General features: G+C 34.5%; 1 protein-coding gene across 1 annotated transcript in view; it reads right to left on the bottom strand.

Moving 5' to 3' along the window:
- Positions 1-22,720, bottom strand: part of LOC136036693 (mediator of RNA polymerase II transcription subunit 23-like) — a 120,880-nt gene that overhangs the window by 83,498 nt on the left and 14,662 nt on the right. Inside the window, exons 5-8 of the mRNA XM_065719007.1 lie at positions 22,128-22,322; positions 13,621-13,707; positions 6,363-6,620; positions 3,506-3,592 (exon numbers count right to left, since the gene is read on the bottom strand). Coding sequence (XP_065575079.1) covers positions 3,506-3,592; positions 6,363-6,620; positions 13,621-13,707; positions 22,128-22,322 — 627 coding nt within the window. The remainder of the gene's footprint in view (positions 1-3,505; positions 3,593-6,362; positions 6,621-13,620; positions 13,708-22,127; positions 22,323-22,720) is intronic.

The raw sequence follows: 22,720 nt of genomic DNA, 5'->3' as shown, positions 1-22,720 counted from the left end.
CCCCCCCTTAAAGTAGGCCTATCTGAGTATATATGAGTGTCAAAAGTAAAATAAATAGGTTGGTGGTCAATATCACAATCAAAATCATGCACAATAACACTCAAAATAAATAAATTTGGAGAACAAATAAACTGGTCTATGTTGCTTTGGCTTTGATCGGATGTAAGTAAATTGATGAATTAATTCAACTAGCTGAAAAATCACATCCAATCTAAGCTTTGAACTAAACAAATCTACATCAAAATCTTCAACGACGATAAAAAGATAACTGAAGGAGAATGCTGTTACTACAACTTTTTTCAAGGGACTACAAGTTTAAAAAAAATTCATGTAGTGGCTGAACCGATTTACGGTCGCAAAGAAAGCAAACATTAATAAGAACTAAATCGCTCGGTGTTATGGCCAGAGTATTCTCGTCACTACGATATGGCAATGGTGTTATATATAAGAAAATACTTCATTTGAGAATAACCGAATGTAAACCGTATAGCACTTGTTGAAAACAACGTCATTGCTGCTTGAAAGTTCATCAATGACAAACTCTTTTCGACACATCCCGTTATCTTGTAATAACAACAACGATTTAACATCATTTTTCCATACTGGCAGAAATGCGAGACTTGAGTTCTGGCCAGGTTAAATCATACGAAGTGTGAGAACCTCCAAAATTTGGACACTTTGGGCTGTTAGTGCAGGGCGTACCTTTCCAAGAAGAGTGGTTGCCTGCACAGGGAGCGCAATTTTCAACCTGACAGCTACATTTACTAAGAACATGCCACACAAATTTTTGTGCCAGCACCGGGGTATCTTTCAAAATTTTAGGATAATATTGTTTCACAATTTTTGTGCCAGCACCAGGAGCAAGCAACTTGAAAGATTCACAGAAATCGGACGCTATATATTTTTCAATGTTGACAAAGTTTTTCAACCATTAGCCGAAAACTAAAAATTCAATTTAGCTGGTCGATAAGTTCCTTGGGACTTTAAGCATCTTAAATATTTTGTGGTAATTTGGAAAGGAAGACGGTAGAGGGCGTTTTGGTTGGTTTCGAGGCCTTACCTACGCCACACGATAGAGGTAGGAAATGAATACAAGAAGGCGCAGACTAGTTGGAAAATGTTTAGTTTAAGATGTTGCTCACCAACCCTCGAAAATAGAGCTGAATAAGCCATAGCCAGAAGGGAAGGAACTTCACTGGGGCTCAAAATAACAAAACTGGAATAAAAAATTCATCTGTATCACTTATCTTGAACCACTCTATTATAGGGTTTAGATGGGTTAACAAAGATTTCAATCCTATTCATTTCCGAAACAAAACGTCAGGATAAAAATTGGATATCGGCCATATCTTAGCTTTGACGATACGACAAATAATACCTCAGACCACACTGCTTTTCCATTTTCGAAAAAACTTAAAAGAAAAAAGGGTTTAATTTAAATAAAGCAGTGGAACAAAGCACAAAAAAATAATTGAATAATAAAAAAATCCGAATATGGATATTTTATAAAGTTTTGTTGTTTTTTCTTCTTTTGCTCCACTGCTTTATTTAAATTAACCCCCGTTGTTTTCTCTCTTAAATTTTTTGACAATAGGATCACCATTAAAAACTCATCAATTCCCTGCACAATATTTCGCTGTATAAAATCCAACACTGGAGAATATGCAGATTGTCTTCATTCTCTCCAGGCATGGTTTCTAAAGCTGAAACTGCTTAAATTTTAAAACATCTTAAGCAATGACGATGCGAAACAATACAAACCCAACTTATCTCCCGGCCTCATTTAGTATATCCAAATCAGCCTAGATGTCTTGGCCCACTTCCAATTAACTCAGATAATATTCTTTTTTCAAAGCAAACAATTGTCCAATTGATTCACAGTCCTTTTTTAAAATATAGATACAGAACGAAAATACATCCTTTTTCAAAGCACGGATAAAAAAAACACAGATGCACAATCAGTTGCTGCACAGCTGTAAAATCAGTGCAACTGTCTATTGTAAAATGTCACATCGTTTGTGCAGAGCTATTAAAACAAACGAAGGATAAAGTTGACTGCTGCGGTTGTTCTGATCCAAGACAATGCTCTTCCACACACTGCTGGTGCAACTCAGCGCAACTTTCAGCCAGCAACTTTTATCTTTTTCCTGAACTGAAGATGTGGCTTGGAGGTAAGCGCTTTCAAACCAGTCAGGACTTTCAAATCAACGTCAAGAATCATTTGAATTCATTGGCGGCAACACTCTTTGAAGAGGCTATTGAAAATGAAAAGTTTATCCATAGATATGATAAATATCATATCTCACTGATATGATAGTGAGTCACTGATATGAGATATGATAAATATCTCACTCTTTTCAGTGATTATATCGAAAAGTAGCCCTGAGTGTATCAGTTTTTTGGTAATAAAACTATTGTTTATACGAGCTTGTCTTTTATTTATAGCCTATCGGAGGTCAAGAAAGAAAAGAACCAACGTGTTTGCTTTCGCTAATTGCGGTTTTTCAGAAAATCACAATTTCGCGTGAAACACCAGCAAAAACATAATAATTAAAAGTAATTCAACAAAAAACACAGTAAGCAAGTAAGAACAGAGACAGAAACACTCTTGACACTAGCTATAATAAAATCGAGTCATGCTATTCCGGTTTCAGGGCGAAGGCTATTAATGAAGATTTAGTTAATTAATGAAAGTTATTAATGAAAATTTAAAATTTAGTTAGACTATTAACCAATAGTTTTGCTCCTCATTGCACCAGTCTGTCTCACTCAAGTTATTATAGTAGGCTCATTAAAGCAGCGTAGAGCCACATCCCTAAACATAGTACGTGATTTGTACCTAAGTATAATTGTTCTTTTACAGTATTTATCGGAGAGAATTCAGTCCCCTGACGAAATAAGTGTTTTAATATAATAAGGTTATAAGATATTCATTTATCATAAAACAAAATCTAAATAAGCAAAGCCACCATAAGTAAAAAAAAGTCAATATCTAACATACAGAAAGAAAAAGATCAAAAATGGGGTTTTTAAAGGCCAAATGAAAATACTGAAGAAAACACAGAAAGCGAATATTTCGAGAGTTGTTCGTTAGTATCCGTCGTTGGCAGTTCGAATTTGTTTGGATTTTGTGCAAATCGCGGATTTTGGCGAATAACTCACTTTATTGTTCGTTAGGTATTTGATTTTAGTTCTTTTAATTTTTAGTCTTTTACTGAATTTTATTTATTTTTTGGCTTTTTTTTTCATTGTTTTTTGTACTTTCCGCGCTTGTTTTTTGGTTTTTGTTTTTTCCTTGATCATATTATTTTGTTCGCGCTGAAGAGAGGCTGCTGTTCTCTCGAAATATTCGCTTTCTGTGTTTTCTTCAGTATTTTCGTTTGGCCTTTAAAACCCCTATTTTTAATCGATTTCATTCTTTATGTTATGGCAGGTCAATGCGGTTTAAGAATTTATCTTCAATATCTAAATACGCAAGTCTAACTAAGAAAAAGGAAAAACTTACAGGATTCTTTTGGATTGAACCTGACACAAACTGGAGTAGAACCCACATTAAATGGTCCCTTCCTTTTCTTAAGTTCTTCTCCATTAGCTGAAATAGTAAGAAAAAAAAACTTGAAAATATGACTAATTCATTGATATGTGGAGTATTTATTTTGAAAGAAAATCCACTTGCTTACCCAGAGGCGCGTCTCGTCCAACGAAGTAGGTTCAGTAGATAAGAATTCTGTAACAGATTGACACGGTGAAATAATCAAAAAGAAAAACCAATTGGAAAAATAGAGGGAAAGAGATGAGTCCAAAATATAATTTAGGCTCCAAAAGAACATCCTCCAGCAATGAAAATATAAATACGAAAAGAAAATAACATCAAAACATCATAAAAGTCATACCTTTTAAACAATGGACAGAGATGTCTTAAAGTGCCTATAATTACAAACTATAACCCAATGCGTTTTTATTATCCTCTTGAATTTGTTAGAATCAGAGTCATTTTACTGATTCAAGCTGTTGCAGTCAAGCCGAAATTCCAAATAGATGGCGCTCTGCAACACATCAATATATATATATATATATATATATATATATATATATATATATATATATATATATATATATATATATATATATATATATATATATATATATATATATATATATATATATGCATAAATAAAATACAGATTTATAATTAAAACACAGAATTAGAATGTATACAATAAAGAAAAAATGTAAAAACATCAAGTATATAAAACACAAAATGGACTAGCACTTATTAAACACTGACGTATAATAAGGCATAATAATCACGTATAATAATTGAATTTGTTTTGTTTTGTTGTTTATTGAAAGTTTTTTGGTTTTGTTTATTTATGCTCAAAACATATTTCTACCTACCATAGGTGGTTTTAATCTATCTGTGGTTTTTGATCTTGTACTTAGGTTTTATTTTTATCATCATGATTGGTGGTAATATGTTTCTATGTTTATCACTGCTGAGAAGAATATTAATACAAATAGTATTATTGTTAATAATACTTTAACAATAACAATGTTAACATTATTAGTAAAATGGTGGATCCTGCGAAGGATCCACCATTTACATTAATCTGATCATTAATCTCCACACCAACTTACATTAAAATCTGAGAATTAAAACTAATAATGTTTTAAAAACATTTTAAAACAGCCCTAGCATCCTTACTTCAACGTCCTGGTATAACTTAGTTGAAGAAAGGATGCTAGGGCTGTTTTAAAAAGTTTTTAAAAACATTATTAGTTTTAATTCTCAGATTTTAATTTAAGTTTATATATATATATATATATATATATATATATATATATATATATATATATATATATATATATATATATATATATATATATATATATATATATATATATATATATATCTGGTGGTGTGCTGAAGACGGCCCTTGGACATAAGGGCGAAATATCTACTGAATTGAATTCCACTGTCTTGGAAAAAAAGTTCCCTATTGTTTCTACTTTGTGTTTGTTTGATATGGAAAGGATGTGTAATCTTTGTCGCTATTTTTATGTTGAAGAAAGTGTAAAAGAATAGGAAGATAAGTCAGCAATATTGGAAGCTAAAGAGATGACATTGGTTAAGTATGGTTCTGAAGCGTGGGCGCTTCGAACGACACAGGAGGAATTGCTAGACGTTTTCTAATTATCTACGGATAGTTCCAGGTATCTCAACTCAACTCACTATAAAACCCGGCAGTTCGATACTTCACTGTCACGTAGGAGTACAATTCAGCCATTAAACAAGGGGGCTTATCTTAATCTTCGGTTGTCTCCTTTCCTCTTCAGAGCTAAGTTGTTTCTTTATCGGGATAGATTTGAGGTCTTTTGAGATTTCAACATAGAAATACAGTGTGTGACCCACTGAGAACGTTTAAGAAAGAAATAATTATCAGTTTAGGAGTTTAGATTGCTGGTAGAAAAACTACTAGGGATCCTCTATATATCTCTTTATAGATGCCCTAGTCCTTTTGAAAATCCGGGAGACAATTTTCACCGTTTCGTAGGGAAAAAACAATCAAAACTAAATTTGTCAAACACCCCAACTTTCTCCTAAATTTTACAAACAGTCAGCTCTCTGAATCTGAGTCGAACGTAAATTTGGTTTTGGATCATATACAACATTTATCTTAGAAATCATCTAAGTAACCACTGTGGCTCCTTTTTAAGTAGCGTTACTTCAAACACAATCTTGTTTTTCCCAAAACCAAAGGGTGGATTTTACGCTTTCTAAAAAATGACACGAATATTTCAAACTTTTACTTATTCACTTTTCAACTGACCTGGCTCCGTTTTTATTCTCTCAACTCCTCATTACTCAATCGTATTACTGAATAGATTCAAACTTACTAAGTCACGTAGTATATCCAAATTAAATCTTGTCAACTTTTTCAAAAATGTTGAATGTGCTCTTAAGAGTTCTTCTGGCGAATTTTATCCATTCGCCGTATATTATGAGCATTAGTTTTTTTTTTTTCAAATATGAAAAGGCATCGAAACGACTGGAACTATTAAGAAAAGAAGACATGTGTAACGAAAATTATTCACAAGAGACAGCTTCATGATATATTCATGACAGCTATCATGATAGCTCATGATAGACAGCTTCATAGCTTCATAATAGTAAGGTCGAAATATGCGCAGAGGAGGTGGGGAGAGCCTTTGGACCTGAGATCCTCCTGCCAAATTTAACATTTTTCCTTCTACTTCCTAGTTTTATCATTAAATTTTGTTATTTTTGCCTCTTTTCTGAAGTTATATCCACCTCCCCTATAAAAAAAAAATCATGTAGACGTGGCTGAATAAAACCATACCTTTTCATGCAAAGAATGAACAAGGTGAGGAAACGACGCAAATTGGAAAAGAACAAAATATATTGTTTGACTTGACAGATGGTGCCACATCCAATGGGTAACACCAAGCTCTTCTTGGCTGGGAGTTCCATTTTCATCAACATTTGAGACCCCATGGTGAGACGCTCCATTTTTTTCATATTCTTCCATTGTCTCAATAAGTATTTCGACCATTTGCTGTTCCAAAATCTGGGACCTTTCTTGTGTACGCTGCTTATGCTGAAAAGAGGAGTACTTACTGACAGTGCACAGACATAGTTCGAACTACCCAGATTGGTGAATCTTGTAAATTGATGCCCAGAAAAATACCCTTCCATTATATAGCAATCCCGTTAGTTACAGCTAATTTAACATGACGAAACTTGGATAAAAAAATTTCGTAGCTTAAAGTGACTTCGATCAAACAGTTCGTAGTAACCGAAACTCTAAAAATGGAATATTGATACCAGTAGCTACATAAAAAAAAATCTCATTTTAATGCTGATTTTAAATATATAACTTTCATCAAGATTAGTCTTACCTATCAAAAGTTACGAGCCTGAAAAAATTTGCCTCATTTTAGAAAATAGGGGAAAACACCCCCTAAAAGTCATACAATCTTAATGAAAATCACACCATCAGATTCAGCGTATCAGAGAACCTTATTGTAGAACTTTCAAGCTCCTATCTACAAAAAAGTGGAATTTCGCATTTTTTGCCAGAAGACAAATCACAGATGCGTGTTTATTTATTTTTTTTTGTTGTTGTTTTTTTTTCCAGGGGTCATCGTATCGACCCAGTGGTCCTAGAATGTCGCAAGAGGGCTCATTCTAACGGAAATTAAAAGTTCTACTGCCCTTCTTAAGTGACCAAAAAATTGGAGATCACCTAGGCCCCCTCCCACGCTTATTTTTTCCCCAAAGTCATCGGATCAAAATTCTGAGATAGCCATTTTATTCGTCATTGTCGAAAAACCTAATAACTATGTCTTTAGGGACGACTTACTTCCCCGCAGTCCCCGTGGGAGGGGTTGCAAGTTACAAACTTTGACCTGTGTTTACATATAGTAATGGTTACTGGGAAGTGTACGAGCGTTTTCAGGGGGATTTTTTTAGTTTGAGAGTTGAAGTGGGGGGGGGGGGGTTACGTGGGAGTATCTTTCCATGAAAAACTTCTTATGGGGGAAGAGACTTTCAATGAAGGGGGCGCAGGATTTTTTAGCATTATTTAAAAAAACAATGAAAAAATAAATATGAAAAGTTTTAGCATTAAAACTTAAAACGAGCAGAAATTATTGCGCATATGAGGGGTTTACCTCCTCTTAATATCTCGCTCTTTACGCTAAAGTATTTTTAGTAATTTCAACTATTTATTCTACGGCCTTTGTGATTCAAGGGTCATTCTTAAAGAATTGGGACAGAATTTAAGCTTTAGTTTGAAGAGCGAGGTATCGACGAGGGGTGAACTCCCTCATGTACGCAATAAAAACATACGTTGTACTACTATGTAGTAGTTCGTTATGTAAATTAATTCGTAAATTACGTATATTTTTACTAATGAACATGCTCGTAAAAAAATTAAAAGTTCTAGTCGCTTTTTTAAGTTATCAAAAAATTGGAGGGCAACTAGGCTTCCTTCCTCTCTCCTTTTTTCTCAAAATCTTCCGATTAAAACTATGAGAAAGCCATTTAGCCAAAAAAAATTAATATGCAAATTTCGTTTTCATTATTTATGTGCGGAGAGCCAAGATCAAAACATAAATTAATTAAAAAACATCCAGAAATTAAATAAAAAAACAAGTTTTTTTTTAAATGAAAGTAAGGAGCGACATTAAAACTTAAAACGAACAGAAATTAGTCCGTATGTGAAAGGGGCTTTTCCTCCTCAACGCCCCGCTCTTTACGCTAAAGTTTTTTACTGTTTTAAGAAGTGGAGTTAAGAGAAAGAGTCAAACTTTAGCGTAAAGAGCAAGGCGTTGAGGAGGAAAACCCCTTCCATATACGGAGTAATTTCTGTTCGTTTTAAGTTTTAATGTCGCTCCTTACTTTCATTTAAAAAAACTTGTCTTTTTTATTTAACTACATAAAGGATCGATATAGTTCATTATAAATTGTGTTAGTCAAGAGGATCTCATGTAGTAGTCATTAATAAAAGGTTTTTTTATAATGAAGAATGAACTCTTGTCTATACTAACATCTTTCAGTAACTCAGCTATAGTATAGACTTGTACAGTTATTTACATAAAGGATCGATATAGTTCATAATAAATTATTTGCAAATATAGTTATTTGCAAAGAGGATCGATGTGGTTCATTATAGATGGGGACTATGTAAGTTTCATCACATATAGCTGACACCTAGTAAAGAACAAACCTCGGAACATAGTAACTAAAAGTTAAGATAACACAAGCCTCTTCTGAAAAGTTTTATAATAAAGAACGAACTCTATTACATAGTAACTGAAATCAAACAATTCGTGGTAACGAAGTGTAGAAAGGAGCGACCCGGCTCAATAGTAAACGAAACTCTTAAAAACAGATTTTGATGCCAATAGTTACATCAGGGGAAACGAATTTTAATGCTGTTTTTAAACACATAAGTTTCATCATATTTAGTCTTACCCATCACAAGTTACTAGCCTAAGAAAATTTGCCTTATTTTGGAAAGTCGGGGAAAACAGCCCCTAAAAGTCATAAAATCTTAACGAAAATCACATCATCTAATTCAGCGTATCAGAGAACCCTACTGTAGAAGTTTCAAGCTCTTATCTACAAAAATGTGGAATTTCGTATTTTTTGCCAGAAGACCGACGACGGGTGCGTGTTTATTTGTGTGTTTTTTTCCACGGATGATCGTATCAACCCAGTGATCCTAGAATGTCGCGAGAGGGCTCATTATTACGGGGAAAAAAACACGTATCTGTGATCTGTCTTCTGGCAAAAAATACAACATTTTTGTAGATACGAGCTTGAAAAACTTGTACAGTAGGGCTCCCTAATACGCTGAATCTAATGGGTGTGATTTTCGTTAACATTCTATAGGGGGTGTTTCCCCCTTAAAATGAGGCACATTTTCTCAGGCTTACAATTTTTGATGGGTAAGACTAAAGTTGATGAAACTTATATTTAAAATCAGCATAAAAGTACGATTCTTTTGATGTAACTATTGGTGTCAGAATTCCGTTTTTTTAGAGTTTCGGTTACTTTTGAGCCGGGTCACTCCTTTCTACAGTTCGTTACCACGAACTGTTTGATTACCTCAGACTAAATAACCAACACAGCAATCAAACAGTTCGTGGTACCGGACTGTAGTAAGGAGCGACCATGTTCAATAGTAACGGAATTTTGATATCAATAGTTACATCAAAAGAATCGCACTTTAATGCTGATTTTAAATATACAGGTTTCATCAAGGTTAGTCTTACCAATCAAAAGTTACGAGCCTGAGAAAATTTGCCTTATTTTAGAAAATAGGGGAAACACCCCCTAAAAGTCCTAAAAGATCACGGATGCGTGTTTATTTGTTTGTTTTTTTTCTCAGGGATGATCGTATCGACCCAGTGGTCCTAGAATGTTTGGAGAGGGCTCATTCTAACGGAAATTAAAAGTTCTAGTGTCCTTTTTAAGTGACCAAAAAAATTGGAGGACACCTAGGCCCCTACCACGCTCATTTTCCCCCAAAGTCACCGGATCGAAATTTTGAGATAGCCATTTAGTTCAGCATAGTCAAAAAACCTAACAACTATATTCTTTTGGGACGATTTACTCCCTCACAGTCCCCGGGGGAGGGGCTGCAAGTTACGAACTTTGACCAGTGTTTACATATACTAATGGTTATTGGGAAGTGTACAGACTTTTTCAAGGGGATTTTTTTGGTTGTGGGGTTACGCGGGAGGATCTTTCCATGGAGAAATTTGTCATGGAGGAAGAGAATTTCCATGTAGGGGGCGCAGGATTTTCTAGCATTATTTAAAACAAAAAACAGTGAAAAAAAATACGAGAAATTTTTTCAGCTGAAAGTAAGGAGCAGCAACAAAAAATTAAAACGAACAGAAAATATTACGCATATGAGGGGTTCATCTCCTCCTAAATACCTCGCTCTTTACGCTAAAGTATTTTTAGCAATTTCAACTGTTTATTCAACGGCCTTTGTGATTCAGGGGTCATTCTTAAAGAATTGGGAGAAAATTTAAGCTTTAGTGTAAAGGCCGAGGCATTAACGAGGGGGCAAACCTCCTCATATACGTAATAAAAATATACGATTATAGAAGTTCATTACATAAGTTAATTCGCAAGTTACGTATAATTTTTAAAATCGTTAAAATCGTCCAATCAAAACTAAGAGAAAGCCATTTAGCAAAAATTCCATTCTTGGGATATTGCTGAGAGGTTTTATTGGCAACCAGCATACACACAGTACCTTTTGATTTACTTATAAAGCAACATTTAGTTTCAAAGCATAATGGGCAAATTGCATAACTGAGAATGGTTGACAAACCCGAAATCCCTAGAGACATAGTTACTGGACAGTTCAACTATGCTGAAAAAATGGCTATCTCAAAATTTCGACTGGATGAGTTTGGAAATTAATGGACTTGGAAGGAGGGCTGCAATCGAATTGGCTCTTTAAAAGTTTCTATGACACTTTTTTAAAAGTTTCTATGACGATGAACATAGCATCGTTGATTTTCTTCAGCATCCTCCTCAACAAACGCTGAAAGTTTCAACTTAATACCATTGTCATATAACAAAGACACTGTTATATGATCTTTGAAACATTGGACAAAGCGGAAATTTCTCAAAATTTTCATCATATACATTTTGGGAAAGAGGGGCGTGGGGGGGCAGTAGTTGCCCTCCGATCATTTTCGACTCTTAAAAACGGGAACTAAAACTTTCAATTTAAAATCAAATGAGACTCCTTCAAAGTTTATACGATTATCCCTTCCAAAATCTCTTATACGCCCATGGGGCATACCTTAAAACATTGCTCCCAGGCTCTGGGGGTTTGTGCCAACCCTAGAGGCATTGTTATACGATATATGGACTATTTTGAACAAAAGGGCTATCTAAAAAATTCGATCGAATGCAATTGAGGAAAAGAAGGCATGGGGAGGAGGGGCTAGTGGCTTTCCGATCACTTTTTACTTTTAAAAGGGCACCACAACTTCTGATTTTCAATCGAGTGGGCCCTCTCCGAAGTTTATACGACCATCCCTTCATAAAAACCTTATACATTAATAATGGGCAATTAGCACAACTAATAGTCCTTGCCTTGAGGGCTGTCAGGGGGTTGACATCCCCAAAGACATAATTACTGGACCATTCAACTATGCTGAACAAAATTGCTTCCTCAAAATTTTGACTGAATGTATTTAGGAGAATGATAGGCGTTGGGGGAAAGGGGCTGGTTGCTCTCCAATCACTTCTGACTCTTAAAAATAGCACTAGAACCATCAATTTCCAATCAATTGAGCTCCCTTCGAAGTTTCTACGACAACTCCTTCTACAAGAAGTTCCTTGGCGAAGAAAAAAAATAACATATTGTGCCCACATCTCTCTACTTAGACAGCGCTATTGCGCGACCTATGATATGTTAGTTCGAATCAAATTATTATAAAAATATCCATCAAAAAACAAATTTCAGAAAATCCCAGAGAAGTCATAAGTCCATTAACCGGGAATAGAAAAAAATAATCAATTCAATTAAATTACTTATAAACTACTGTTTAACCAAACAACAAGTTAGAAACCTATTCACAGCCTCTCAAACGACTAAAACCAAAACCCCTTCTCCTTATCACTCTTCAATCACTGGTAAAGCATTATTCGTTATCATTATTTAGTAAGCCAACAACGAAAATAATCAACAGCTAATTAAAATAATTAAATGAAAAATGTCAGACTCCTTATCGAAAAAGTGACAAAACCGCAAAAATATTAACCATGAACATGCAAGTCAAATATTTGTGTCCAACTAAGTATTTTAAGGTCTTTTTTTTCCAGCAGCCAATTTTAAGGGACTGCCGAACCCTGAGAGGAATAGAGTTGCAATCATAAGACGCAGCAACAGACAAGACTAAACTTTGAGCGCATTACTGGGCGGAAGGCACCACTTTGTATCCCTGATTTCGAACTCCATATGAGTTCTAATCACGTATTAGTTAAGATTTTGATTTTGGGCATCTCAAAGTGTCAAAGTTTATGTTTCTCAAAATACTTTGAATGCATAACCACACAGCACTGCGCAAGACTGGTAAATAGTGGCACATTAACTAGTGTGTCAATGCATACCTTGATGTTAGTATTATATGAAGATTCCTATTTAGTGGTTTTTTTTTGTAACCCATTTGTTAATAAAAGACAAAAAATAATAATAATAAAACTCTGGTTTTTACGTTATTCATCATACAAATCGCAATTTCTTTGTAGATCTTGCCCGCCGCAACCAAAAACAACAATATATTGCTACGACAATGCCCGATTTTACTACGAATCACTCTGAAAAACGTTCAACAATATATTAAAAACGTTCAACAACAATATATTGCTACGACAATGCCCGATTTTACTACGAATCACTCTGAAAAACGTTCAACAATATATTAAAAACGTTCAACAACAATATATTGCTACGACAATGCCCGATTTTACTACGAATCACTCTGAAAAACGTTCTGGGATACTATCAGTCATAGATGGGGGTTCTGACAGTGTGCTCACTAGCTTTTCATTCCTAAACTACGTTTATGTTCAAAAGCGGAAGTTCTGTTTCAGAGCCAGACAAAAAACGGTCGGAGGGCGTAGGCTAGGGATACTACTTTCGTTTTATAAATTTAGCCCAGTTAGTCAATTTTGTTTAAAAAATAAAGCTTCTATGTAAGCGTCAAAAGCCCACAAATGACTTTTTAAGCTGTCAACAGGCTTAAAAATGATTTAAGTCAATTAAGAAGTTCTGTTTCAAAATATAGCATGCACAATTCTGTATCGGAGTCTGAACAGACACTGTTAGAGGGTATAGACTCGGGATTTATTCATTTCTAATCGAAATGTCGTGCTATTATTTCATAAGTTTTGCCCAGCCAGTCAATTGTGGTACAATTGAAGTTTCTGTACAAGCTAACCAAAGGCTCCACAAATGGCATTTAGGCGGATCAGAAAAATACTCCAATATTTAAGCAATCCAAGCTAAAAAATATCGTGACATAAACTTTGTTTTAAAGAAAATTCTAATCACTTGCCTGTTTTTGTAAGTCCAACATTATCAAAACAGTTCCTCTTGAATATGGCTGTTTCAACACATACTTTATCAAGTTGGTTTGCGCAGCCTGAAATATCACAATAAGTCTCAAAATACAGTGCGTTATTAGTACTCTTTAAAACGGAGAAAAACAAAATGCAAACACTATAAAATGTATAAAAGTGCCTCCTCGTGGAGATGTTTTTCCTCTCTAAAGATCATGCTTCATTGGATGGCATGCCTGTCTCCCTCGCATGTCCTTCGAAGCACATCTTCCGCCCTTCCCGGACAACTTTCTGGTGTCCACTGGAGAAGCATCTTGGGCCATCTGCATGTTGGCATGCGAGTTACTTGTCCTAGATACAGCCATCTTTGTTGTATCAAAGACATAAGATACGTCTGTCTGATATATGCATTGGCAAATTTCCATACTGACTAGTATTTCTGTTTTCTGTTCTATCATTGTTTTATGTTTGTAGGTTGTTTTTTTTACATGAATTGATTATTTTCAACAATCGAACCATGTACTTTGAAAATTATGGCTCTAAACTCAATTGCATAACAAATTAAGTAGCATTAAATATTATATTTCTTGAAATTTTCAGACCTTCTTCAAACAAGATTTTTATTCACAGACATCTACAAGGATGTCTTTATGCTTAACTAATGAAAAACCTCTTCCACAGAGTAATGCAAAGCCAAAAAAAAAAAACAGAAAATTTAAACAGGAAGTTGGAAAGTTAGACCGTAAGTTCTAAGAGAAATATAAAAATACTACGACTTAGAAGTTTTTGTTCTTTTTAGTTGCAAAAAATTACATAAAAAAGAACCGAATGGGTTTTCCACTCTTTATGCTCACTAAAAATTTCATACAAAAAAAAACAATCATGTTTTGCGTTCTTTTTACTGGCTAAAACTTTCGCACAAAAGAACAGATCAGATTTTGCGTTCTTTTTACTGTCTAAGAATTTCATACAAAAAAAAAATCAATCAGGCTCAGCATTCTTTTTAATGGCTAAAAATTTGATACAAAAGAACCAATCACCTTTTATGCTCTTTATACTGGCTAAAAACTTCGAACAAAAGAGCTAATTCAGTTATGGTTAGAACCTATTTTACCAAAAGGCTAAAAACCCTGATTGAAACCTGATTTCATCGATTACGTTCAGCTTGTTGTCTGGCAGAGCCACCCACACGCGCAGTGGCCTAGTGGGCTAAAATTTCTTTACCAGTAGGCATCTGAATCTAATGTTTTTATAGCACAAGGAGAAACATTGAATTGCCACAAGGTATTGAACGCATTTAACATGCATTTAGCGTTTAATATACTATAAGGAGGTTAAGGGTTTAATTTCAATTGAGTAAATAAAACTGAAAATTTAAAATTCTTTTTATAAAAAAAGTGAATAAGTCAAATTTGAATAGTTAAAATGCATTTTCATTTCAATGCTGTAACAACTGGAAAAGAGAATATTTGTAATATAATTTGCTTTCAGTGAATCGCCAATGACGCAGTAGGCTTTAGATTTTTGAAGTTAGGAAAGGAGTCAGTAGCTAAATTCTTGTTTGTGGTGAAGCTAAATTTGTCGTGAACGGTTTTGGGAAGAAATAAGGTTAAAAATAAAAGTTTAATATATAATGATATCAACTGCTGAAAAGCTCGTCAGTTCAAAATCTGATGTTACTACAATTTCATTTTTTATTTTCAATGTTGTACTAAGTGCATAAGAAAATATTTGTAATGAAAAGCCATTTTCAGTAAAGCGCCAATGACGCCGTAGGTTTTAGATTTTTAGTTAGGGAAGGAGGCAGAACCCGTACTCTTCTTTGAATTGATTTTCGTTTGTTTCAATCTTGATTCACATATTAATTAAAGCTTTATTCGTTTTATTTATTCATTTATATTAGTAAATGTTGTATGTTTGTTTGCTATAATTGTTAATTTAGTTTCTGTTCTTTTTCGGTTTCATTTACGCTACAATAGTAAAATATTTGTGTTCGTTTTAAGCGGGATTTGCATATTCAATTTAAGCTGTACTCGTTTTGCGATTTATTTATTCATTTATATTAATACAACAAAAGAATAAAAACAAAAGCAATACGAAACCAGAAGAATGCAAAAACAAGAATAATACAAGAAGAGATAAGAAAACTAAAAAAACATTTTGGAAGGAAAACCGAAAACAATCGAGCCCCCCCCCCCCTCCCGCACACAAAAAGCAAACCAAATGTAGTTAAGCTACTCCAACCAAATCCAGGTAATAAGATTCCAGTCTATTATTTAAAAAAAAATTCTTTTTTTTATCTTTGCTTGTCCAGGCGTTAACCCCCTGGAAAACACCCACTCCCCTTCTGAAAATATCCCTCCACGGATCCCCCCAGAAAATTTCATCCCCACGCAAAGGACTAGAACTCTCAATTTCTGATCCAATGAGCGCAATCCGAGGTTTCTGCGACCTTGAGGTGGAGGTGTGGATAAGGAAGGGACAGTCCTCCTCTTCTATGGAATAAATTCTGCTCATTTTGGGGTCTAATGCTTTTCTTTACTTTCATAATAACAGCATAGACTAGAAATCTTAAGGGAGTAGATATCGATTTCCCTTTTTTGATGCCTTTTTAAAGTCGCTACTGTACCCCCCCCCCCCAAAAAAAAAAACCTTTGCTGGAAACACCCTTTTTGCCATTTTGCTGCCTTTTGCCTTTAAACTGCCTTTTTGATGGGAAACTTTTCTCCCGAGAGGGGGACTACCGGCATGATTTTAAGAACATTCAGAAATAAAAATCTTTTTCAAACGAAAGGGCGCTAAGAAAAATTTTTCACCCCAGATCATCTCCAAGAAATATTCTGGGTTGAATTTTCAGCTAGAATGGAATTGTATTGGGGGAATTTCGCTGGAAAGGGGGGAACGCATTTTTTCGTAAAGACAACTTTCCACGGTGGATTTTTCCGAGGGTGAAGGAATTTTTCATGGTGAGGAGAGCCTGATTCCAAGGTGTTGGTAAAACCGATCAGAAATTAACTTATAAGAAAGTTTCTTCAACTGACAATAAGTAGCAACATCAAACTTAAACGGACAGAAATTATTCCGCACGTGAAAGAAGTTTCCTCCTCCTCAAGAACTTGCTCTTTACGCTAAAGTTTTGACTTTTTGTCTCAATTCCTAAAGAACAACTCCTGAAAAACAATGGCCATTTAATAAGAATAACAAGCTTTTTTTTAATTTGCAATAACCCGTTATGAAAAAGTGTCGTAACATAACATAGTGGTAGGTGCACAGTGAGAATAGGGGATGGTGCCTCAGACCACCTTGAGTGATTTTGTGGCATGATCTGATTAACAAACAGAAATTAAATTTAAAAAAATAGGTTTTTTCAACTTAAAGTAAAGAAAAACATTGAAAAAGACAAAATTTAGTCCATGTATTCGTGGGGCTGCATCCTCCTAAATCCCTTTCTAATTAAACTAACCTCTTGACAATCCTTTTTACTCTAATTAAACGGCCCTAGTGTTTATGAAGTCTTTCTTAAGGAATTGGGAAAAAAGTCAAACTTTAGCGTAAAAAGAGACGGGTTTAAGAGGAGGAAGCCCCCACATATATTGAAAAATTTCTATTTATTTTTTTCTATTTAATTTTATAAAAGGTTTATTTTATTCAGGTAAACGACACATCATTAATACAGGATTATGATTAATAGATAGTTCTTCTGGGTTTGGTCTGTTTTGTTGGGTGTTTTCAGGCTGAAAAATCTCTTTCTAGCTAATTTATCAAGTATGGGTTGCCTCCCCGTAGTAGCATAATATTTGTAACCATGGGTATATAATGAGTAGGAGGCAATAGGCTTGAGACTGTCTGCGTAGGATTTCGAATCTTGTTGATAGAGGACGCCAAGTGCTGAAAACCATGTTGTGACAAAGAATAGGCCCAGCATTGCGCAAAGCCTCCCTTCAAACTGGAGGTCCCAGGGACTTTTTGCTGTCCGGTTCTAAGCCGGCTTAAGCGCTTCGGTGTAGAATTGAGAAGATTTGCTGGTCCCCGTCTTGCACTGGTATATGGGACCATTGCTTTTCCCGAAGCCAAAATAATTTGAATTATTTAAAGAACATGGAAATTGGAACTGGGAATGTTTTGACGTTAAAATATAACTATCGTACCAACATTTTGACTGACGAATTGAGATGATTCAAAATTGACTTAATACTTTCAGAAACTAATTTCCCAGAGATAAGAAGCATGACATTAGGTGATATAGAATTTATTTACTCAGGCTGGAAGGATGGGGTACATAGACAGGGAGTAAGCCTCATCATGAATAAGGAAACTGCTAAGTCTTGTTTAGGCTGGGAAGATATTAGTAATGTGAATGCTAATCACTCATTTCATGACTAAAAAGATCAGGATATCAGTTATAGTAGCATATGCCCCTGTAGAGCCGATTGACGGAAATGATAGTGATTTCGATGAATTTTACTTACAGTTACAGAAGCAAATAGACAGTGTCCCAGTTAAAAATATGGTGTTTTTATTAGATTTTAACGCCCATGTCGGTATACATAGGATAGATGGTATCCTAACCTAGGTAAATTTGGTATAGGAAAAGAAAACAGCAATGGCTACATACAGTAGCAATTTTGTATGTATAACAATCTAGTTATAACCAATACGGTGTTTGGTTATAAAATGGCTATCAGTTACCATGGTATTCACGTGATGGCAAGACAGCACACCTTATTGATTATGTTATAGTAAACCGAAGACTGGCAGGATCAATACAAGATAATAGGGCATATAGGAGTACTGTTATTGATGTTAAAAGTAAAGGTCACCATCTAGTAGTGTCTAGGGTTAATTTAAAGTTGAAATTCGAAAGAGTAACTACCGCCCGGGAAGTTATGATGTTAGAAGACACCAGGATAAGAATTTGAGATAAACTTTTCAGGAACAATTGAATACTAAACTGGAGACCTTAAAATTTGACAATGTGGAAGATGGGTCAAATTATTTTATAAAAACAATTAGAGGAGAGTTTAATTTAGTGATAAGGAAAGAGTTAAAGAGAGAAAGGCAGAACATTTTGTGAATGTGCTAAACTGAGATACAGTTGCAGGAAAACATATAGAAGAAAATGAAAAAGTTTGTGATACCTTAGATGTGAAGGAAGATCTGTTTTGTGAAGAAGAATTAGCGACAGTACTAAAACGATTAGAATATAATAAGGCTCCAGGTGCTGGTAGCATGGTAAATGTTTTTCTTAAATATGGCGGCTCTGAGGTTAGAAATAAGTTACTGAAGATTATGAATATGATTTTGAAAAAGGGGAAGTACCTAACGATTTTAGAAAACCCTTAATTAAAACACTATATAAAAAAGGTGATAAGAGTGTGTGTGGTAATTATGGAGGCATTAGTCTGGTCTCTTTAGGTAGCAAATTACTTAGTAATTAGATACTTTTTAGACTGAGAGATGCTGCAGACAAAGTTTTAAATTTCAAGTTCAATTTATTAATATAATACGTATAACAAATATAATGCACTGGGTAGCCTCAGAGAGGCAGAGCTCGTGATTGTGGTGATCCTATCAATATTTACAACATAAATAAAAATATTTGAAGATCCAATACCCAAGTCCACGGCCCACCACACAAAGCAGAACGACAAAATAATTATCACAATGACAAAACAATCAAATAAACGTGCACGGCGAATGACATCATGAGCAATCAGAGACGATGAATTAAAGAAAAAAAAATGTTTGAAAAAATCTATAAAGAAAAAATTCTATTAATGGTGAAAAGTTTCTATGAGAAAATTTTGATGAAGAACAGTGCGGTTTAAGAAAAGGTAGAGGATGCGTCGACCAAATTTTCACTCTTTGGTTAATAATTGAGAATTGCCTGAGTCACCAAACACCTTTAGTCCTCAGTTTTATAGATTATAAACAAGCGTTCGACTCTGTTGATAGAAGAACGTTTTATCCTTGTATGGTATCCCCCTTTATATGGATTATTTTGATGGATTTGTCTTAAGAAGCACAGGAAAGGCAATGGGAGACGATGGAATTAAATGAGGAGGAAAAAACTTATGGACTTCGATTATACTGATGATTTAAACATCATTGATCAAAATATGAGTAAAATGAATGAAATTTTAGAGGTTTTACGAGTGCAGGGTGCTAGAATATGTTTGAAAATAAATGTTAAGACGACTAAGTCACCAAGTCTAGGAATAAGTGAAGATGAAAAGGTGACGTTGGGTAACGAAAAGATTGATCAGATGGATAGCTTCACTTACCTTGGTAGTATTATTGGTTAAGACGGTGGAAGCAGTGAAGATGCTAAAAGTAGACTAGACAAGGCTCAGGGGTTTTTTTTAACAGCAAAAAAATTTTTTTAAGAATACCAAGATAAGTCTGCAAACCAAAATTAGAATATTAGAAGCAAAAGTGATGACGGTGGTCAAATATGGCTCGGAAGCGTGGGCGCTCCGAAAAGCGGATGAAGATTTGCTAGATGTTTTCCAGAGAGATTGCCTACTGATTGTTCTGGTTACCCGGCTGTCTGATCATATTGAAAACAGTAGGCTGTACGAAAAGTGTGGTTCAATCCCGCTTTCTAGGGCTATAATGAGAGAAAGGTTGAGATGGCTAGGGCACGTTCTGCAGATGAAGGATGACAGATTGCCAAAGATGGTCCTTTTCGGCCAACCGTCTAGGGCTAATAAGAAAGCAGGTCGTCCGCGGTTGAGGTGGGAGGATGTCATAAACAAAGATTTTAGTTTTGAGAAAAAAAGATACATAAGGTGAAATTGCATCTCTTATCTTTAGCAATGTTAGATGATTTTGAGGTACTTTTAGCTTTTAGTTTTGAGAAAAAAGAATGCATATGGTCGAATTGCATCTGTTATCCTCAGCAATGTTAGATGATTTTGAAGTACTTAGCTTTCAGTTTTAAGAAAAAAGGGACCTCCCCTAGGCCGGACCAAAGGAGGCACGGACAGAAGGGGGCGTTGTCCCTGGGGGGCCATAATAGAAACTAAGGCATCCTTGCCCGGGGCATAAATACAGGTATAGGTAATCTTTAGAGCCCAAATAAGGGTATATAATCAGGACGCAGAGACCCACAACCACTCATATAGTAATATTTTCTATTCATTTTGTTTTTAATTTTGATCCTTACTTTCAGTTGAAAAAAATGTTTTTGCTGTTTAATCACAAAAAGGCAAAACAATTCTCAGGGGAAAAAACTGAAATGCCGTTGATTTTGAATAGCTAAAAATAGCCAGTAGTTTATTTTTCTTTATCCGGAGGACTGAGCCCGTGTAATTCAAATCTAGATTTTTATGCTAAGCCTCTACGTCATTGAAGCTTGTTTTTTTATCATTCAATGTTTAAAATGTGTGCAAAATACTCTTTAATTACAATTTTTGTTATTGACCTTTGGCAAAGCGAAAAGTTAATTAATTTGAGCAAAAAAAAAACGATCAGATATATCGAAATCATTAAAATAGATATAGAAAGTGAAAACATTGATACATCGTATAATCAAATTATCGCCCAACAGATCCAATTTAAAGCGAAACATCTCATGTAAGACTTATCTAATAAGGGACTTGAAGCAAAACATAGTTCGCTTTGGATGCATGAGCTAATTGCGTATGGGCAGTTGGATTGCCTCTGCATCGCCTTTGTCAACGTACTGTTAATCAGCCATGCAGGGGGAGAATGTGACCTAAATTATGCAAATAAGGTACAAAATTTTCCTGGGGTTATGACCATAACTAAATTAGGTTTTGCGTTCGTTTTAATTACTAAAAATTCTATACAAAAGAACCAATCAGGTTCTGTGTTCTTTTAACTGGCTAAAAATTTGACACAGTAAAAAAGGCAAATACAAAAAAAAAGTATTTCTGTCATGCGGTTAACAAATGATGTGATTGGCTAAAAAAAAAGATCGATTGGCGTCGCAAAAATACACCAATGAAATAAAAGTCCATTTTTTGATGCGGAAGTATGGGATGGCATTTTTCACTTTTTTTTGTCTGTTGGAAAGCTCAATTATGACCTTTGAAAGAATTTTTAACAAACTGGAAGGAAACGTCACAAATGAATAATTTTGTCGCTCTAATTAAATGTTAAACATTAAATGTATTTATCAAATGAAAAAATGAGCAGGACTTTTTAAATTCGCATATGTGATTTAAAATAAAGAATTAATGTAAATATTTTATAATTTGGGATGAACTAAAACGGCTTCTAAGAAAATCATTTAGTAACTGATGTCAATTTTTTTATTTGTTTGTATTAATCTTTATTTTCAAAAAAAAAATTATAGGTAGACTTAATCCATATGAGATCTAAGAGGTCCTAGTAACTATGGCCTTAACTTCAATCATTCAGCAATTATTTTTAAGAAATTTTGGCACAAGATGCATTGACTAGAGACAAAAGTGTAATTGGCCTAATTAAATATTGAACATTGTAAAAAAAGAAAACAAAAAGACACCAAACTTACAGTGTACTCTTTATCGTAAGGCAAATTCCCTTTTAGGCAGAATTTCATTGTTCCATGCTCCATTTTCCAAGCGTACTGACCAACTTGTAAAGAATGATCTATTATTGGTAAAAGGCTTGGTCGACCAATTACAGATAGCATTTGGGCCAGTGGACGGAAGCTATCAATACTATTCATCAGAACAGGAGCTAAAGACTAAAAGAAAACAAATAATGCAGTAAAAGCAATAATTTGGAGAGAAAAGAAAAAAACTGTTTCCCTATATTGGTAATTTGAATAGATTGGCACTTGAATAAGGTTTTGACAAGACATATCCATCCCATACTTTATTCATGACCATATCCATCCCAAAACATAGGTTAAAGAGCAAAGTCAAAGAAATTCAACCAATACGAAGGGTCAATGAACATGGAATATTGCTAACAAATATCAACCATCATAAAGTCAACAAAAAAGGAACAAAAACCACCTGTAATCAAACAAATTCTTCTACAGTGATATTGCCAAAAAAAGGAAATCCAATATTCGCATAGTCCATTTATTCCTAAATAAATCTGAACTTGAAAATAGGAATCAATACAATTTAATTAAGT

Source organism: Artemia franciscana, chromosome 15 (genome assembly GCF_032884065.1).
Source record: "Artemia franciscana chromosome 15, ASM3288406v1, whole genome shotgun sequence".
Lineage (NCBI taxonomy): Eukaryota > Metazoa > Arthropoda > Branchiopoda > Anostraca > Artemiidae > Artemia > Artemia franciscana.
This window is presented reverse-complemented; position numbering and strand designations above follow the sequence as displayed.